A 16,975-nucleotide genomic window follows, 5' to 3' on the forward strand; every position below is an offset into this window, starting at 1 on the left:
GAAGGTGTTGGTATAAAGGATTACTACCTAAGTCGGAAAGAAGATGATGGTAAGTGCCTTTATGGTACACAATCTGGTCCATTATGAAGTTGCAAAGGTCGCCGACCATCTCTAAGAGCTCGTCATCCTTGTATGGGTTCCTTCTTGTGTCTTTATCTTTCTCCAACTACAAGAGAACAAGTTTAGGTTTACTATATCACAACATATGCGAACTTTTCATACTACGAGCGAAGAGGTTCAAACTTACTAGATTGGGATTTCTGTTGTAGCCACCGATGGTACTCATCATAATACATGTGTAGTATCCACAATGTAGACTCCCAGGCTTCTGCTTGGGGCACTGTGTGTTTTGCATATGGAGATGTTAAGTAATGCTATTGACAGACACGTAATATATGGAGTACCAAAGTAAATGACACTTACCGCACATAGAGTTTTGACATATAACTTTTCCTTCCTATTTGGATGATGCCTCCCCTTATGTTCCTGGACATAGTGCCTGAATGCCCTGTTCCAATGGTTTTAGCAAATACAACTTGTTAGTATCCCATATTGAATCTTACAAGTATGTATACAAACATAGTAGCTAAAATAAGGATTGTCGCTATGTATACGTCTTGACAATCGCTATGAAGTCTTTGTAAGTCTCGACTGGGGAATCCGCTGAATCAAAGACCCATGCCATGCTATGTGAGAGCCAGACGCCTATGCAAATCCAGTGATCGCTGCATGAATTTAGTCATAGAAAGAACACATAAGCTCTTTTGCATCGAACAAAATATATTGAACAAAGCTAAGTATACAGTCGAACTTACTTGAAGTGGTATGGTATCCATATATTATCGTGTTGTTGGAGATTTTTAAAACATAGGGCAATGTATGCCGCAACCTTGAGGGACTCTTCCAATATTTTCTTGTTCCTGATATCCTCTTTTTCCTTAAGTGTCTTTCCACCTCCTAGTTCTTTGCAATCTAGTTTCCACTCTTTAGGGTAATTAAAATTTGTTGATGCTATAGGTGAAGGGTCTATATACCCGTGTTTCAAAGCTGGCCTCTTTCTCACAAAGTCCGCTTGCATTCTATAAATCACGGCGCGGGTTAGTTACAACAAAATCAAAAGATTACATTCATATCATATAGAGAGGGCAAGGACTTACAGGCACCACATGCGAATTAGATTCATTTCCATTCGTCCGAGGTGGAAGCATGCCTGGATATCCTTAAACTCAACGGCAATTTGCCCACCTGGGGCTCCAAATGTGCCGGCAGGGATCCATGCTTGTAAGATTTCTAATTCTGTTATCTGAGCACGCAAGTACCAATCGTGGAACTTTCTCATTCCACGTGGCAAGCACTGTATGACTCGGTTTGGTAGGAAGTTCTTGCCTTTTTCATATTTATCCGGGCAATCATTTGACCATTTGAGGTTATCAACAGCTGGATACTTTTTAAACCCTTTGTGCAGTTTGCTAGTGGTGCCCTCCTCAGAAGCTGGTGCTCTGAATTCTTTTACTTGGTTCTTAGGCTTGAACTGGTCATGGGCCATCCACTTGTGCACCGACGAGATGTCATTAATGCCCACATACGATGGCCTTATCTTGATTGGGATTTTGTTTCGAGCTTCCCATTCGGGCACGTCCTTGTCAACTTGTGCATCACCTGCTCCAGGGGCCACTTGTTCTTCACGTATCGGCTGTTCACGAGACAATTGTTGTTCATGAGACACTTGTTGTTCATGTATCGGCTGCGCTTGTTGAGAAGGATGTTGCATCTCATCATGCCTTTGCTCGGTACGAGCTGGAGAAGGACGTGGCATGTCATCATGCCCATGCTCGGTACGAGGTGGAGAAGGATGTGGCATGTCATCATGCCCTTGATCGGTACGAGGTGGAGAAGTATCTAGCGTGTGGTGGTCATGGTCATGGGCCGGTGAGTATACCTCCCCATCCTCGACGGGTCGCTCCAGAGGATGAACTTTAGTCGGAGTTGGTGAAGACTCGGTCAATACAATGTCCCGTCTGTGCCAGAGGATGAACTGGTTCATGACGTCTCCGAGTAACACGAGCCCCTCGGGAGTAGGGTGTTCTATCTTCCAAGTCATGAACTCGGGCTTCACGGTATGCACCTCGACCCGAGTGTAGTCCTGCGGGATGTCCCTATTGTGCCACGTGCCTCCTGGAGGATGTGCCACGCCCGTTGCCACCTCAATGATCACGTTTTGCCTGCCCATCGGAACCACCAATTTGCAACTGGTTGGTGCCCGTATGCGATCGACGGGGGTTCCGGTTGCATTGGAACCTTGACTGCTGGGAACATCCGGAGGGCTGCCAACTACCGCCAGTTCTCCGGGCGGCCCCATTAGTGTCTGTGGCTCCATCGTAGACAGTCCTTTCTCCACCAACATCTTTTCAAATAGAGCCTTCACTTGGCGCTCAAGATTAGACTCTCGGTCTCTGCCATGTTTCTTGTACATGTGCCTCTCCTCTACGAATCCGTGCTTCCAGGACATCCTCTTCCCTAGCCCCCTAGTGCGTCCTGTGTGCTCGGGGTTTCCTAAGGCAACGATAAGCTCATCCCTCTCTCTGGAAGGGTTGAATGTGCCCTTCTCCTTGTCTTCAGCAAGTTTCAGTATCTTTGATACCACCTCTCCGGTCTCCGGCTTAGCAAACTGGAGGCTACTACCGGATGAATCCACACTCCTCGCGTATATCCACTGTTTGAGGCGTGGCTTCAACTTCGGCACTTCCGTATTCCCGGCAGCTTCGGCCTCTGCGTCCATCTTCCTAAAGACCTCTTGCTTGCCAGCGTAGCCACCGGGGCCTAGACGAGGGTAGTGTTGGTTCTTCTTCGCCTGCTCGCTGTTACGGGCACTGAGGGCCAATGATGCCTCTGAAGTCTTCTCAGCCACGAGCTCCTCCCATTGACTAGGAGTTATATTGCCATACTCGTGGAAAGGAGTTAACTTCTGTTGGATAAAGTTCTTGTTCAGATCCGACCGCCAACGTCGGAAGCTCTGCCCCATTATCTTAAAAGCATTTTCTTGTACCAACTCGTGCGTTCCCTCCGGAAACCTAAAGTTCTGCTTCAGCTTCTCCCATAGGTCTACCTTTTGGCTCATAGGTACAAGATTCCAGCCACGGATAGCTGGGTTCAACTTATCTCTAACTACAAACCCGATGTGATTACGGAATTTCGCCCTATATGTATATGGCTCAAGGATCTGCCCGTCTGGCCCGACCTCCGTTATCACATAGCATGCCTTGTCGTGATATTGGTTTGGCTTTCTAATCCCCCCTCGTTTCCTCTTTGGCTGGGCAGTCTCAGTCGTGGTTGTGTCCTGAGGTTGTGGAGCGGAGGCCTCATTGTGAGTATCTGTGGCTCCTTCCTCTGATCTCCTTTGCCCCGCTACGTATTGTCCGGCAAGATGAGCCGGAGGCCGACGTCGTCTTTTCTGAGGTTGAGTAGGGACGACCTGTGTTTATGGCAGGTCAAAAGTGTTAGCAGAGGTAACATATAGCCATAGCATTAGCCAAATTTACAAGCTTGTAAGGCTTTATCCGTACCTCATCGTTCGGATCAAAATCCTTGTCCAACTCGTCCTCCGTTGGCCTCCGTCTGGGTTCTAGTGGGAAAGGATCCTCGGGACTTACATATCCCCCTGATGAGGTGTCGTCATCCTCATCATCATCCCCTTCTTCGCGTTGGGCATCCTCTCCGCCTTCTCTTCCCTGGGCTCCCCCCACTAGATCCTCATCATCGACAAGGTCCTCCTGAGTAAGCATCACTTCTAGACCCTTTTCTAACTCGTTATCGAACTGCTCCTGAGTAAGCTGGTCATCTAGTTCTTGCTCTCCATGGGATGGCTGCTCATCATTCACGGGGCATCGAGATGCATTCTTTGATGTTCGCGACATTTCGTGCCTTGTTCTAAGAGATGCAAGAAAAAAAAGTAGTATAAGTAGTAGAAGTAGTAGTACTAGTGGTACAAGTAGTAGTACTGGTAGTAGTAGTACTTGTAGTAGTAGTAGTTGAAAGCACTCTAAAGGAACCCACTGGATTACTTGTAGTAGTAGTACTACTAGTACTTGTAGTACTAGTAGTAGTAGTAGTACATGTAAAGTGTATAGTTTTTTTAATGAATCTCAGCACAAATACAGACACTCATATACATATATGTACAGCTTATCCCTATAAGCTGCAGACAGATCTAAGATTGACAGTCACCATAAACAACCCCTACTGTCAATACGTGTAGATGTCCGAAAAAAGAATAGAATGATTCTCCTACAGTCCAGGAACTGACAGTACAGGCTCAATGACAGAAGGTCACAGCCATCACCCGGCCAGTTACCAAGCCCATGTTTTCGTTGACTGTACAGATGAATATCTACTAAAACTAATTGATAATTGTTGGAACTTGGAATCATCTGCAGGGGCTTAGCCAGTTGTTAAGGCTACAGAGGAGAATCTTTTGCAGCTAGCAGCTGAAATAAACACCACTAGGCTACAGAGGAGGCCTATGCTATTCGACAGAAATGTAGTGATTAATTATAAAATATACAAAGTGCATTTGTTTGCTAACTGCTATCAATTGACAGAAATGTAGAATCCTTTCTAAAGGAACCAACCACAGTAGGAAGCATTTAACCATCCAGACACATATGAGTAGTTTTAGAAAATTCATCATACATTTCTCAGTAGCAGCAGTTTATTTACATTAATGTGTCCAATCCAATGATAAAAAAAAACATAATGTCACATACCTAAACAGAAAGAGCTCTCTACAAGCCAATCTCTCCATTTTTTTCCAATATATAATGAGCTACTACTATTCAACAGAATTAGATATTTCATTCACAAAAGCCCCAGAATCTAAACTGAAAATGAATGATGATAAACATATATGTTAATCTTTGTAGCTTTTGGGCAAAATCCCTGCAGTTAACCTTGCTATTCACAGGAATACGGTTATTTGTGCTAAATCAAATTAACATATGTCAAATTAACATATATCAAATTCACATGTAAATAATAAAAAACAGGATGACCCAGATTCTTGCTTGACGACTAATGCAGGACCCTACAAACCAAAAGAAGGTTCCACCAGAGTTCACAGCAAGTTCCAACCAAGGTGAATTTTAGTAGCGCGATCACGCTACAAGACAGCATATACTGAAATAGACACCAACCATATTGAAACCTCCGTTATTCAAGTCAACAGATTCAAAGTAGCAAACACAGAGAGGACCCGTATCTACCAACACCAGAAATATACTGAATGTATTTAAACTTCCAGTGTGCGAGTACAAAGAAGCTACAGATCCTATTTGTCAGGTATGTCTCCTCTATAATATTACAGTAAGTTTATTTGTCCCCTCTATTTTGTAGCATCAGGGAAAAATATCTAATTCTCGTGAGTGGCTGGGACATGGAGTTTTTGACTCAAATAAGTGTTTTTATCTGATTTAAACAATTGAAAACTGGAGAATAGTGAGGTTTGCAACAAACAGTAGAGTGAACTTTGCAGCAAACGGTAGGAAGGAACACATTCAGTCCTAATTCTACATTCTTTTCTGTAGTATAGTTGTCTATCATGCTGTTAAAAAAAGAGAGATTACAAGTTCGAACCAAAATTTGAAACCCAAAATGATTTCAACATAAAAAGTGATGAATACCAAAGTTGTTCAACTCATTAATATCTACAACTTTTATTTTAGTCATCTTGTCATTTGACAAAATTTGAACCTTTCAAATTTGAAATTGTGAAAAACGACAAGTTCGAACCAAAATTTGAGACCCAAATTGATTTCAACATAAAAAGTGATGAATACCAAAGTTGTTCAACTCATGAATATCTACAACTTTTATTTTGGTCATTTATTCATTTGATAAATTCTTAGCACACATTGTTCACTAATCTTACACATGTCTCATATAGTTTATAAAACCTTACGAGAGATGTGTCACATTTGTGAACAATGTCATTACCACTTTGTCATATGAAGAAATGACCAATACAAAAGTTGTAGATCTTGATGAGTTATTCAACTTTGGTATTTATCACTTTTTCAGCTGAAATCATTTGAGGTACCAAAATCTTGTCTGAAGTTGCATTTTTTTTTAATTCAAAATTTAAATTGCTCAAACTTTTCATATGTATATATTGACAAAACCAACAAAATAAATTGATAGAGCATGATTTTAGAAAATTTTAGGAAAAAAAATCATCAGATTTGGAGTTAGTATGAGGAAGAAAAACTAGTTACAAAGTTGACCCACAGATTAAAAAAAGAAATCACATTGTTCACTATGATCATGTAAGGATCATCTAGAACAGTGTGATTTCTCTTTTTAATCTGTGGATAAACTTTGTAACTAGTTGTTCTCCCTCATACTAACTCCAAATGTGATGGTTTTTTTTCCTAAAAATTTCTAAAATCATGCTTCAGCATTTAAGTGTGATCAAACTTGGATGTGATAATGTTTTACACGTTTTAAAATTTGAAATTTGAAATTTGATAAGTTCAAACCAAATTTTCAAACCCTAAATGATTTCAGATGTAAAAGTGATGAATACAAAAGTTGTTCAACTCATCAAGATCTACAACTTTTATTTTGGTCATCTTGTCATTTGACTAAATTTGAACATTTCAAATTTTTAAATTTGAAAAATGACAAGTTCGAACCAAAATTTGAGACCCAAAATGTATATATTGACAACTTTTATTTTGGTAATTTCATAATTTGATAAATTCTTAGTACACATTGTTCACACAAACATACGTGAATGTAGTCTCAAACACACACATAAATATAGTTTCAAACACACATACATAAATGTAGTCTTACATACATGAATGTAGTCTCACATACACATACATGAATGTAGTCTTATGAACACAGACACACTTACATAAACTAGCTAGCCCACCGTGATAACTTTCCCCTTGACACCTTTTCGTTCCCATGGCAATACATCTTTGGGCAGGTTCTTTTCCACAGCCTCAATCTTCTTACAAAAGTTTGTGAATAGCGGCATCTCATTGCACTTATTGTAAGCTTCAACATCGTCCACGCCATCAACTCCGATGATATGTTGTTTCCCGGAGGCCACCACGTGCTTTGTCTTCTTCTTTGGGGGGAGGTTACTTTGCGGGTCAGGCATATAGAAGACTTACGCGACACGTTCAGCGAGCACCCAAGGGTCATCCTGGTAGCCTACATTCTGGAGGTCGACGACTCTCTGTCCGATCTCATTGAATTGATGTTGCTTGATCCAGCGGCATCGAAATAGGGCCACCTTTATATCCCTTCCATAGTCAAGTTCCCATATATCTTCAATTATGCCAAAGTACAGGACCTTTCGCCCCACTCCATCGAGAGCCTCTATTCGGACGCCGCTGTTCTGATTCACAGATTTCCTGTCCTTTGTGTCGGTATAGTATGTGTACCCATTGATGTCATAAGCATTCCAAGACGTCACATGTTTCGATGGCCCGGCCGCCAACCGACTGATGGTAATAGAATCTATGGTTTCTCCAGGCTGTATGTTCTGGTCCTTCAACCATGATGTCAGGCGTTGCTTATGTTGTTTCATGACCCAATCATCTGAACGGCCATTCCTCTCGGCCATAATGATAGCCATGTGTTCATCAATGTACGGTTGCATCACTGCCATACTCTGCAAGACACTGTAATGCGCCCGACTCACCTCTCTGTAATCATTGTCAAGGAACACTTTCCTACCACTTGTGCCCTTCCCAGCTAGCCTTCCCTTGTGACGAGAATCGGGATTACCAATCCCTCTCTGTACTTTTAGCCACTCTTGGCAGCACTCGACGACTTCTTCGGAATTGTAACCCTCTATCATGGAGCCCTCTGGGTGTGTTCGGTTATGCACGTATCGGCTTAGAACCGACATGAACCGCTCGTAGGACCACATTTCATGCAAGAAGCTAGGGCCCAGCGCCTCGATCTGATGTACTAGGTGAATCATGAGATGTACCATTATATCAAAAAAAGCGGGAGGTAAACACATCTCTAGCTGGTTCTGGGTCTCCACCATGAATTCATGTAGGTCACTCAGCTCTTGCCTGCGAATCGTCTTCTATGAGATCTTCGAAAAGAAGTAGCACATGCGAGTGATGGCCATCTTTAGGAACTCTGGCTTTATAGCCCTGATTGCAATTGGTAGGAACACTGTCAGCATCACATGACAATCGTGAGCCTTGCAGTATGTTAATGATAGGTCCTTCATCGACACTAGCTTCTTCGGGTTCGCCGAAAACCCAGTCGGCACTCTGACCCCCCTAAGGAAATTGCATATAGCTCTCCTCTCTTCTAGGGTTAGGTTGAAGCTAGCCGCAGGAAGACTGTACTTGCCATTATCCTGCTGTACCGGCCAAAGCTCCCGCATCACGTTCAGCTGCACCATGTCTTTCCGTGATCTGAGACCATCCTTTGACTTGCCCGTTTCCATCAAGGTAGCCATGAGACTCTCAAAGACATTCTTCTGCACGTGCATCGCATCAATGGCATGTGGGACCTCCAAGTCTGGCCAATAAGGTAGGTACTGAAAGAAGATCGATTGCTTCTTGAATGGTACACCTTCGATGGGAGGTGTGCTTCTATCTCTGATCGTTCCATCCGGATTCTTCTTTCCATAGACGACGTGTATGTTTTGGACCATTCTGAACACATGTTCTCCATTATGACGTCTCTCTGGAGGGGGTTCATCCTCCGGGATGTTGCCATAGTATCTTAGGTATAATTTGCTGCGGTACTTGTGACCTGTCTTTAAGAAGCGCCGGTTCCTTATGTAAACTATCTTCCTGGATCCATCTAGGAACACCCATTTAGTACCATCCAAACAGACTAAGCATCCAGTCTTGCCTTTGAACTGTCCAGACAGGGCAAACAGCGCGGGGTAATCATTGGTAGTAACAAATATTATTGCTTTGCATATGAAGTCCTCCCGCCGGAACGCATCGTACATCGGCTCCCCATACCTCCATAGCCTCTCCATTTCTTGCATCAGAGGCTCCAAGAACACGTCTATATCAATGCCTGGTTGTTTGGGGCCGGAGATAAGAATGGTGAGGAGAAGGTACTTCCTCTTCTGACACAAATATGTTGGGAGGTTGTACATGGTCAAGATGACTGGCCATGTGCTGTGGTCCGTCATCCTCTCATTGAAGGGATTCATTCCATCGGTGCTCAAGCCGAACCGTACATTCCGTGGGTCATCACTAAATTCTGCTTTGTACTTGGCATCGAACGCTTGCCATTGGCTACAATCGGCCGGGTGTGCGATCGTATCGTCATCCACCTTGCGCTCATCATCCCACCATGTCATCAGTGCGGCTTCCTTAGGGTTTAGGAACATACGCCTTAAGCGGTCGATCACTGGCAAGTACCACATAACCAAGGCAGGAATTCTTCTCTTATTTGTATCGTTGCCTAATGGAGTTTCCTCTGGGGGCTGAGATTCTTGCACCACCTTCTTCCCACCCTTCTTTCTCTTTCCTGTGGAGGCTTCCACCCCACTTTGAAGGTCATTGTTCTTGTACCGACTAGCCCCACACCTAGGACATGTATCTAAAGTCTCGAACGATGTGCCACGTCGAAAAAGGATACAGTGGTTGGAGCATGCATGGATTTTTTCAACCCCCAATGTGAGTGGACTTATAACCTTCTTCGCTTGGTATGTGTTGGCGGGAACTGTGTTTGGCCGTGGGAGCAACCGTGACATGAGGCACAACAGATCATCGAAACTGCAGTCCGACCAGCCGTACTTAGCCTTCAGGATGAGTAGCTCAAGCACAAAACGTAGCAGTGTGAAGTATGTCGGACAACCCTTCTCAGCATCATACACAGTCTTCTTCGATGCTTTTGTCACCCTCTCAAGATTTTCTAGACCTCTCTTGCTCTTTTCTAATATTTCTGGTCCAAAGGCCCCAAGCATTTCGTCCAAGTTGTCACCGTCATCTGCATCCCCCTCACGTGCTTTGCCATCATTGCTGGCACCACCAGCATCATCACCACCTTGTTCATTGCCAAAGCCACCACCTTGTTGATTGCCAAAGCCACCACCTTGTTGATTACCATAGTCACGATCCATTTGTTGCTTAAGATCGTCTGTGAATCGGGACAAGTATGCTTGGGTTTCAGCTTCATCAGCTAGATCATCGTCGCTGTCATCAACAACCACTGTTTCACCATGATGAATCCACACTGTGTAGTCCGGAACAAATCCTCTTCTAATAAGATGTTCTTTGATGGTACTCACATCTCGAAATGCAATAAGGTTCTTGCAATCTTTGCAGGGACAAATAATTGTGTCGCTATTCTCTTTCAACGTCACTGCATGCTTCTCTGCGGCTTTGATGAATTTGTCCACCTCATCACGGAAAAGAGCGTCGTGTCTTAACGAACCATACATCCAAGAGTTCCTGTAGTCCATCTTATAGAAACAAAATAACCAAAGAAAGAATATTACTCGAGAATAATTGTATATACCTGAGACACACACCATGGTAGTAGAGGATAGTTAATTAATTGACTATTAATGCATAAATATTTTAAAATATAAATTAATTGGTTCAAATAAACAATTTCAAATAAAACAATTAGCAACATTTAATATTTCATCCACTACCTTTCATGCAAACTCCATTCCAATTTCATGGTAGAGGATAATTAATTAATGGCCTATTTATCCATAACTAATTAAAAACACACATTATAGAAAGGAATCAAAATAAATATTAAATGATAATTAGTAGCCATGGTAGAGGATATTTTACACATTAGCAACAATTAAAATCTTACACATTCACCTACATGCAAACCCTAGTCACATAAAGGAAAAATTGAAAAAGAAAAAAAAAACAAAATCCTAGATCTAGATATAGGGTTTCATGACACATGCATCAAACTTCACTAATACTACACTAAAATCAACAAAGATGTACTAATAAAGGGTGCAATCTTACTTTCCTACCTAATTTATCCTAGTATAGTGAAAATTAGGGTGTAATTTCACTCATAACTAGCTCAAGCTCCGTGGAAGAAAGAGAAAACCTCAAATCAAATTACTCACTAACCAACGAATTAAACTTAAATAAAGAGTTGGAGACGTATTTCCTTACCTTTTAGAGCCTCTCCACCAAAGGATTTGAGATCAAAACCTCCCCCCTTAGTAGAGCAATTTTTAGGAGGAGCCCAAGACCTCCCAACTTTTTTTTTGTGTGTAGAAGAGTGTGTCCCGAGGTGGAAGAAGAGGGTGGCTGCTATTTATTCGTGCGCCATCAGTAGGGGCGGCTGGTGATTCAGCCGCCCTTACAGTTAGAACTGCAGGGGCGGCTGGTGATTGAGCCGCCCCTACAGATCAGCCCTAACTGTAGGGGCGGCTCAGGTTACCAGCCGCCCCTATAGTGACATCTGCTGCAGGGGCGGCTGGTGATTGAGCCGCCCCTACAGATCAGCCCCAACTGTAGGGGCGGCTCAGGTTACCAGCCGCCCCTACAGCGACATCTGTAGGGGCGGCTGGGCTGCTGGGGCCGTGGACGCCCACTGTAGGGGCGCCCCCAACCCCAGCCGCCCCTACAGTAAAAATGCCCCCGTTCCTACAGTAAGAATTTGGCGTAGTGTCATATGCAATGAGCTCCTTCAACCTTACTAGTTGAGCACTTGCAGCATGCATAAGCCACTTCCCCACCATGGCTCTGTATTTCTTGCATCAGTGGACTAAGCACCTATTCATCTCACATGAAACATATTAGTCCACTTAAGGTTATTACTTAATTTCATTGGTAGGCAAGCTGCAGAATTGCATCTACTTGCTAGTACGAATGAAGATGAACCGAATGTCGAGGTTCAAATTCACATTATACAAACAACTTGATTGTCACAAGTATATATCATTGCACATCATTTTTTGGTTGCTTTGTTTTTACTGTCGATTAGTATGCCCAGCTTGATCATTTCTCCAAATAGATCAGATGTCCACATAACTGTCACATATATCTTGCAAATTTCATGAGTTAAAAAGTGTTCGAATTTTGATCTCTCCTTTATTTTCCAAGCAAAAATGAACTCATCATCTGTTCATGTTAACGAAGGCGGTGTCGTTGCGCATGATTTTTTCACGCAAATCCCAGTTCAGAATTTCACACAGAAATAACTGACCGTGATGTACATACACATGCCAGAGAAAAAATGATACGTACTACATTGGTCTCTAGCTCTGTCTTGATGCAATCGTCTGCAGGCGGAATTTTAGGCTACGAATTTACTTGGTTACGAGCGATCCAGCTGTGTTCGTCGCGACGACAGACTACCATACTGGTACTCGAAAGCAATGTACTATGGAAGGTAACCCATGCTTTTATCGCATCGGCCATGGCTGGGCGCTCCCTGCCACGTGACGTAGCACTCACTGATTGGGTCCCCAAATTTCATCGGGAATCAAGCAATTGACCCGCGACAAACAGGAGCAATGTACCATCGTTGCACGCTGCCGGAAAGTGGTCACCTAGCTACTTGGCTGGTTCCAGAGATTCGATTCACACAGTGGTCGACAAAAAGAATTATTATTAGCTCGAGTTCTTCCTCCGTTTTTTTTTTTTTGGCAAAAACTCGTGTTTGTCTTCACGAGGCGTGTCGTCGGTCGTCGTTTGCGAGGTCGGCGATCCGCTGGACTGTACGATGTCCCGAGCGCCGACTCGCTCGTGATCATCGTCGATTCATGGTCGGCCTCGTCTATCTCATTCTCATCCGATCCTATCCCGTCGCCGGCGCGGATATGACGCGACCTGGATCACAAGTTGTCGATGATAGATCGGCCGGCGTCGCAGCATGCACATGCAGCGCGCGCGTTTCCCGTCAGGCGATTTCAGGAGCGCGCGTATGCATCCGACGTCAGACACACACAGACCGACAAATTCATGAGGACAGAGCGTATTCTGCTAGCTTGCAGCGAGCGACCGACATGTCATCAGAGACAACGCGATCTGGTAGTACTGCAGCGCAGCTAGCTGAATGCCTGACTGCATGATGGTATATTGGCAGCTTCTGGACAACCAATGGCACAGCCAGGTAGTTGCACCTCTCACTCTATACCTACTAGCCGTTTATCTGAGGGCGAGTTTTACCTGGTTGAACTTTTCACACGGCGACAATAATGTTTTTTAAGCGGAAATGCTCACGGTCGCTTTGGCCTGCTTACTCTCTGCGTCTCCCCGTCTCTCTCAAAACGGAGTGGGCCTCCGTACGTCCGGGCACCGTTTTCTAGGCCTACGCGTACCGGCCCAACAGGCCCGCTTACTCTCTACGTCTCCCCATCTCTCTCTAAAAAAAAAATATCTTCTCATCGTTCTCGTCCATCGCGTGCGGCTGCGTCGTGCGCTTGCTGCTGCCATCTTTCTCGCCACGCACCCCATCTAGCGCCCGCGTGGCACCCCCATCCAGCGCCGCGCTCCATACCGCGCCGCGCCCCCTCCACCGTCGCACTGTGCTCCATCCCCCGCCGCGCCCGCTCCAGCTCGCTGCGCGCAGCGCCCCCGCTGTTGTGCACCGTGTCCCGTCCCCTGCGCGCGCCGATGTGCTACTAGGGTGCTGCCGAGGTGCTACCGCCGCCGCCGTTCTCCCACTAGAAGATCGTGGCCGCTGTCGACGTCGTGGCCGCTGCGATGCGTCAGCAAGGAAATGTTGCGATGAAAGGACATGTTGCAAGCGTATGTTTCAAGTGTTTCAGACGTTTCAGAGGTATGTTCGAATTGTTTCATATGGATATTGAAAAAATAGATCGGGGATGTTGCACATGTTGCGTATGTTGCAAGTGTTTCAGAGGCATGTTAGAAGTGTTTGAGAGGTATGTTCAAAATGTTTTATCTGTTCCAGATATATGTTTCGGGCGATTTGCAAAAATGGGACTCAAAACATCGGTCGTTTGCAGATTTGACACTGGACCCACATTCATAGACACAGATGGACCCACTTGTCATCCACTCGAGTGTCATCATAATCAATGAGTCAATCTTTCGAGTGTTATTTTTGTAATTTTTTCGTTTCGAACATTCTGATCTGGATGTTGCATATGTTTCACACATATGTTGTAATAATATGTTCTAAATGTTTCAGCTGTTTGAGTCTTATGTTGCAGTAAGTTTTTTCATATTATAAGTTGCAAGTGTTTTATCTAGATGTTGCATGTTTTATACATATGTTGCAAGTGTATGTTCCAGATATTTCATCTGCTGCATTCAAGTGTTTCATATTGCACATTTTTTATGTTGTTCAGAGAGTCAGGGGCACGGGGAGCAATGGTGGCACGACGCTGGCACCGAAGAATGGGGCGCGGCGAGCTGGGGCAGTATCTTGCGGACGGGGCGTGCTGGGGGTCGGCAGTCGGGTGTGATGGGGGCGAGGTGCGAGTGTGGGGTGGGGCGAACGGCCTCGAATCGAGACGGATAGGGCGGGCTGCGAGTGCGAGGCGAGTCCTCCAGACACATGGGCGCTGTGACTGGGCGGGGTGCGCGTGCGAATAAGCTAGAAAAAACAGCGGATGGGGGCAGGCTGCGCGGGCGTCCGGACACGTGTGTCCATCCGGGCATCCGGCGCTAGCACCTCCGTTTTTTTTAGAGTACGGGCCGTGGGAACAGAGCCGCCGAGCGCTGCGCGTACCACCGCTTGCTAGTTGCAAACACTGTGTACTTGTAGCATTTTTTTGAGCAAAACTGTAAACTGTGCAGATGTAGTTGGTATACGAGAGCATGATTGCACGAGCAAGACCGACTAAGGCCCCATTCATTTGGAGGAATTTGAAGGAATCTGGATGAATTTGTGAGAGGAAATCAGCTGTGAACAGTAACTTTCAGTCATAAACAGTGCAATTTTTGCACCAGCCGAACGAGGCCTAATTAGCGAACGCTCACTGTAATCTAATGGAGCGAACGATTTTCCGATAGCCTAAAATTTCCCTTTTTTGAAAAAGCGCAGCGCCCGAAGCACATGCACCCACTCAGCCACTCTCCTTCCCACACCGCTCCTTTCCCTAGCTGTGAGCCTCACTACCGGAATCCTTAAATTTGTCGAGTGTTTTTATGTTTGCCGAGTGTATTCCCTCGGCCACTCGACGAATAAGTTCTCTGCCGAGTGTTGCGCTAAAAACACTCGGCAAAAAAAAAACACTCGGCAAAAGAGGGGGTTTGCCGAGTGTCAAAAAAGAAACACTCGGCAAAGTGGGGTTTGCCAAGTGTAAAAAAAAATACTCGGCAAAGAAATAAAATCTTTTTTTGGAAAAGGAGAAGAAAAAAAATAAAATTTTTTTTGCCGAGTGCTCAGATCTAAAACACTCGGCAAAGAAATAAAATCTTTTTTTCTAGAAAAGGAGAAGAAAAAAACGAAAAAAAACTTTGCCGAGTGCTCAGATCTAGAACACTCGACAAAGAAATAATTTTTTTTTCTGGAAATAAAACCCCGCCTCCCTCGTCCTTTCCCGCACTGCCTCCGCCCACACGACGCCCCCTCCCTTCCCCCGCACACCGCGCGCCCCTCCCCTCCTAGCTCCCTCTCCCTGCCCTCCCCGCCGGCGGCCGGCCCTCGTCGGCGCACCTCCTCCCTCCCCTCCCCTCGCCTCGCCGGCGCCCCCTCCCCTCAAATCCCGGCCGGCGCCCCCTCCCTCTCTCCCGGCGTCCCATGTGGCCCCAGCGCAGCCCCTCCCTCTCCCCCATGCGGCGGCACACCCCCCTCTTCCTCATGCAGCGGCGCGCCCCTCTCTTCCTCATGCAGTGGCGCGCCAGCTGGATCCGGTGGCGGGGTGAGCGGAGGAGCCGGATCCAGCGGCGGGGTGCGCGGAGGAGCTGGATCCGGCTACGGCGTGCCGGGAAGGCCGGCGGTGGTGGTGGGGCCTGAGCAGAGCAGGCGGGCTCGACGGTCCCTCTCCATCTCTGCTCTCCATGAGGGCGCGACCTCGGTGGCAGTGGATCCAGTGGCGCAGGTGCGGGCGAGGCCTCGGCGGCGTCGGATCCAGCGGGCGCCCCTCCCCTTCCCCTTCTTCTTCCCCGGTGGGCGCCCCTCCCCTCCCCCATCTTCTTCCCTGGCGGCTTTGGTGGTGGTGGTGGCGGCGGCGGCGTGGTGGTGCGCCGGCGACTTGTTTTTTTTTTCCGAAAAATATTTGCCCAGTGTTTTTTTGGTTGGAGATCTAGTTCCCGGGCTGCTTGGTGCGACAATCAGGGTTGAAGCAGTAGTGATTGGTTGTCTTTTGTGAGCTTATTAGCCGACGAAATCCACTTGAACTGTAGGATGTCCCGAGCGCCGACTCGTGATCTTCGTCGATTCATTGGCCTCCCTCGCTCGTCTATCTCATCCGACCCTATCCCGTCGCGATATGGCGCGGCGCGATCCGACGCAACCTGGATCACAGGTTGCCGATAGATCGATGGGCGTCGCAGCATGCAGCGCGCGTTTCCCAGCAGGCGGTCTTGGCGGGCGAATGCATCCAACGCCAGACACACAGACCGACAAATAGTACATACGTATATTTGAGGACGGAGCGTCCCAACACATAGATATATAGGAGTATTCTGCTAGCTTGCAGCGAGAGAGCGTGCGACATGTCAGAGACACACAACGTGATCTGGTAGTACTGCAGCGAGCATATAAGCGAGCAAGCTGATGAATGCCTGAATGCATGATGGTGGCTAGTATCTTGGCAGCTTCTAGACAGCAGCCAACGGCACAGCCAGGTAGTTGCACCTCTCACTAGCTCTCGGCTGGGATCGCTGTCGTCGTTTCCTCGCTCTCGATTCATTCTCTCATTGGCAATGAAGCTCCCTTATTCATGTCCTTGCAAAGAAAATAGGGCAATGATACAGTACAAATATTACCTGCTAGGAGGTAATAGTTCAAAATAATCTGAGCCATTGATTTATTAGATTTTATGAATTAGTTAAATAAACAATCACCAAAGGAA

The 16,975-nt window shown here is 45.8% G+C and overlaps 1 protein-coding gene across 1 annotated transcript; it reads right to left on the minus strand.

Annotated features, from left to right (window-relative positions):
- Positions 1-275: 275 nt before the first annotated feature.
- On the minus strand, positions 276-3,813 carry LOC136518334 (uncharacterized). Its single transcript, XM_066511985.1, has 5 exons — positions 3,564-3,813; positions 816-3,472; positions 615-725; positions 424-508; positions 276-340 (listed from the first exon to the last, which is right to left on the minus strand). Exons 1-2 carry the CDS (start codon positions 3,780-3,782, stop codon positions 1,154-1,156), a joined length of 2,538 nt encoding a protein of 845 aa, XP_066368082.1. The 5' UTR covers positions 3,783-3,813; the 3' UTR covers positions 276-340; positions 424-508; positions 615-725; positions 816-1,153.
- Between the last annotated feature and the right edge of the window lie 13,162 nt (positions 3,814-16,975).

Source organism: Miscanthus floridulus, chromosome 17 (genome assembly GCF_019320115.1).
Source record: "Miscanthus floridulus cultivar M001 chromosome 17, ASM1932011v1, whole genome shotgun sequence".
Taxonomy (NCBI): Eukaryota; Viridiplantae; Streptophyta; class Magnoliopsida; order Poales; family Poaceae; genus Miscanthus; species Miscanthus floridulus.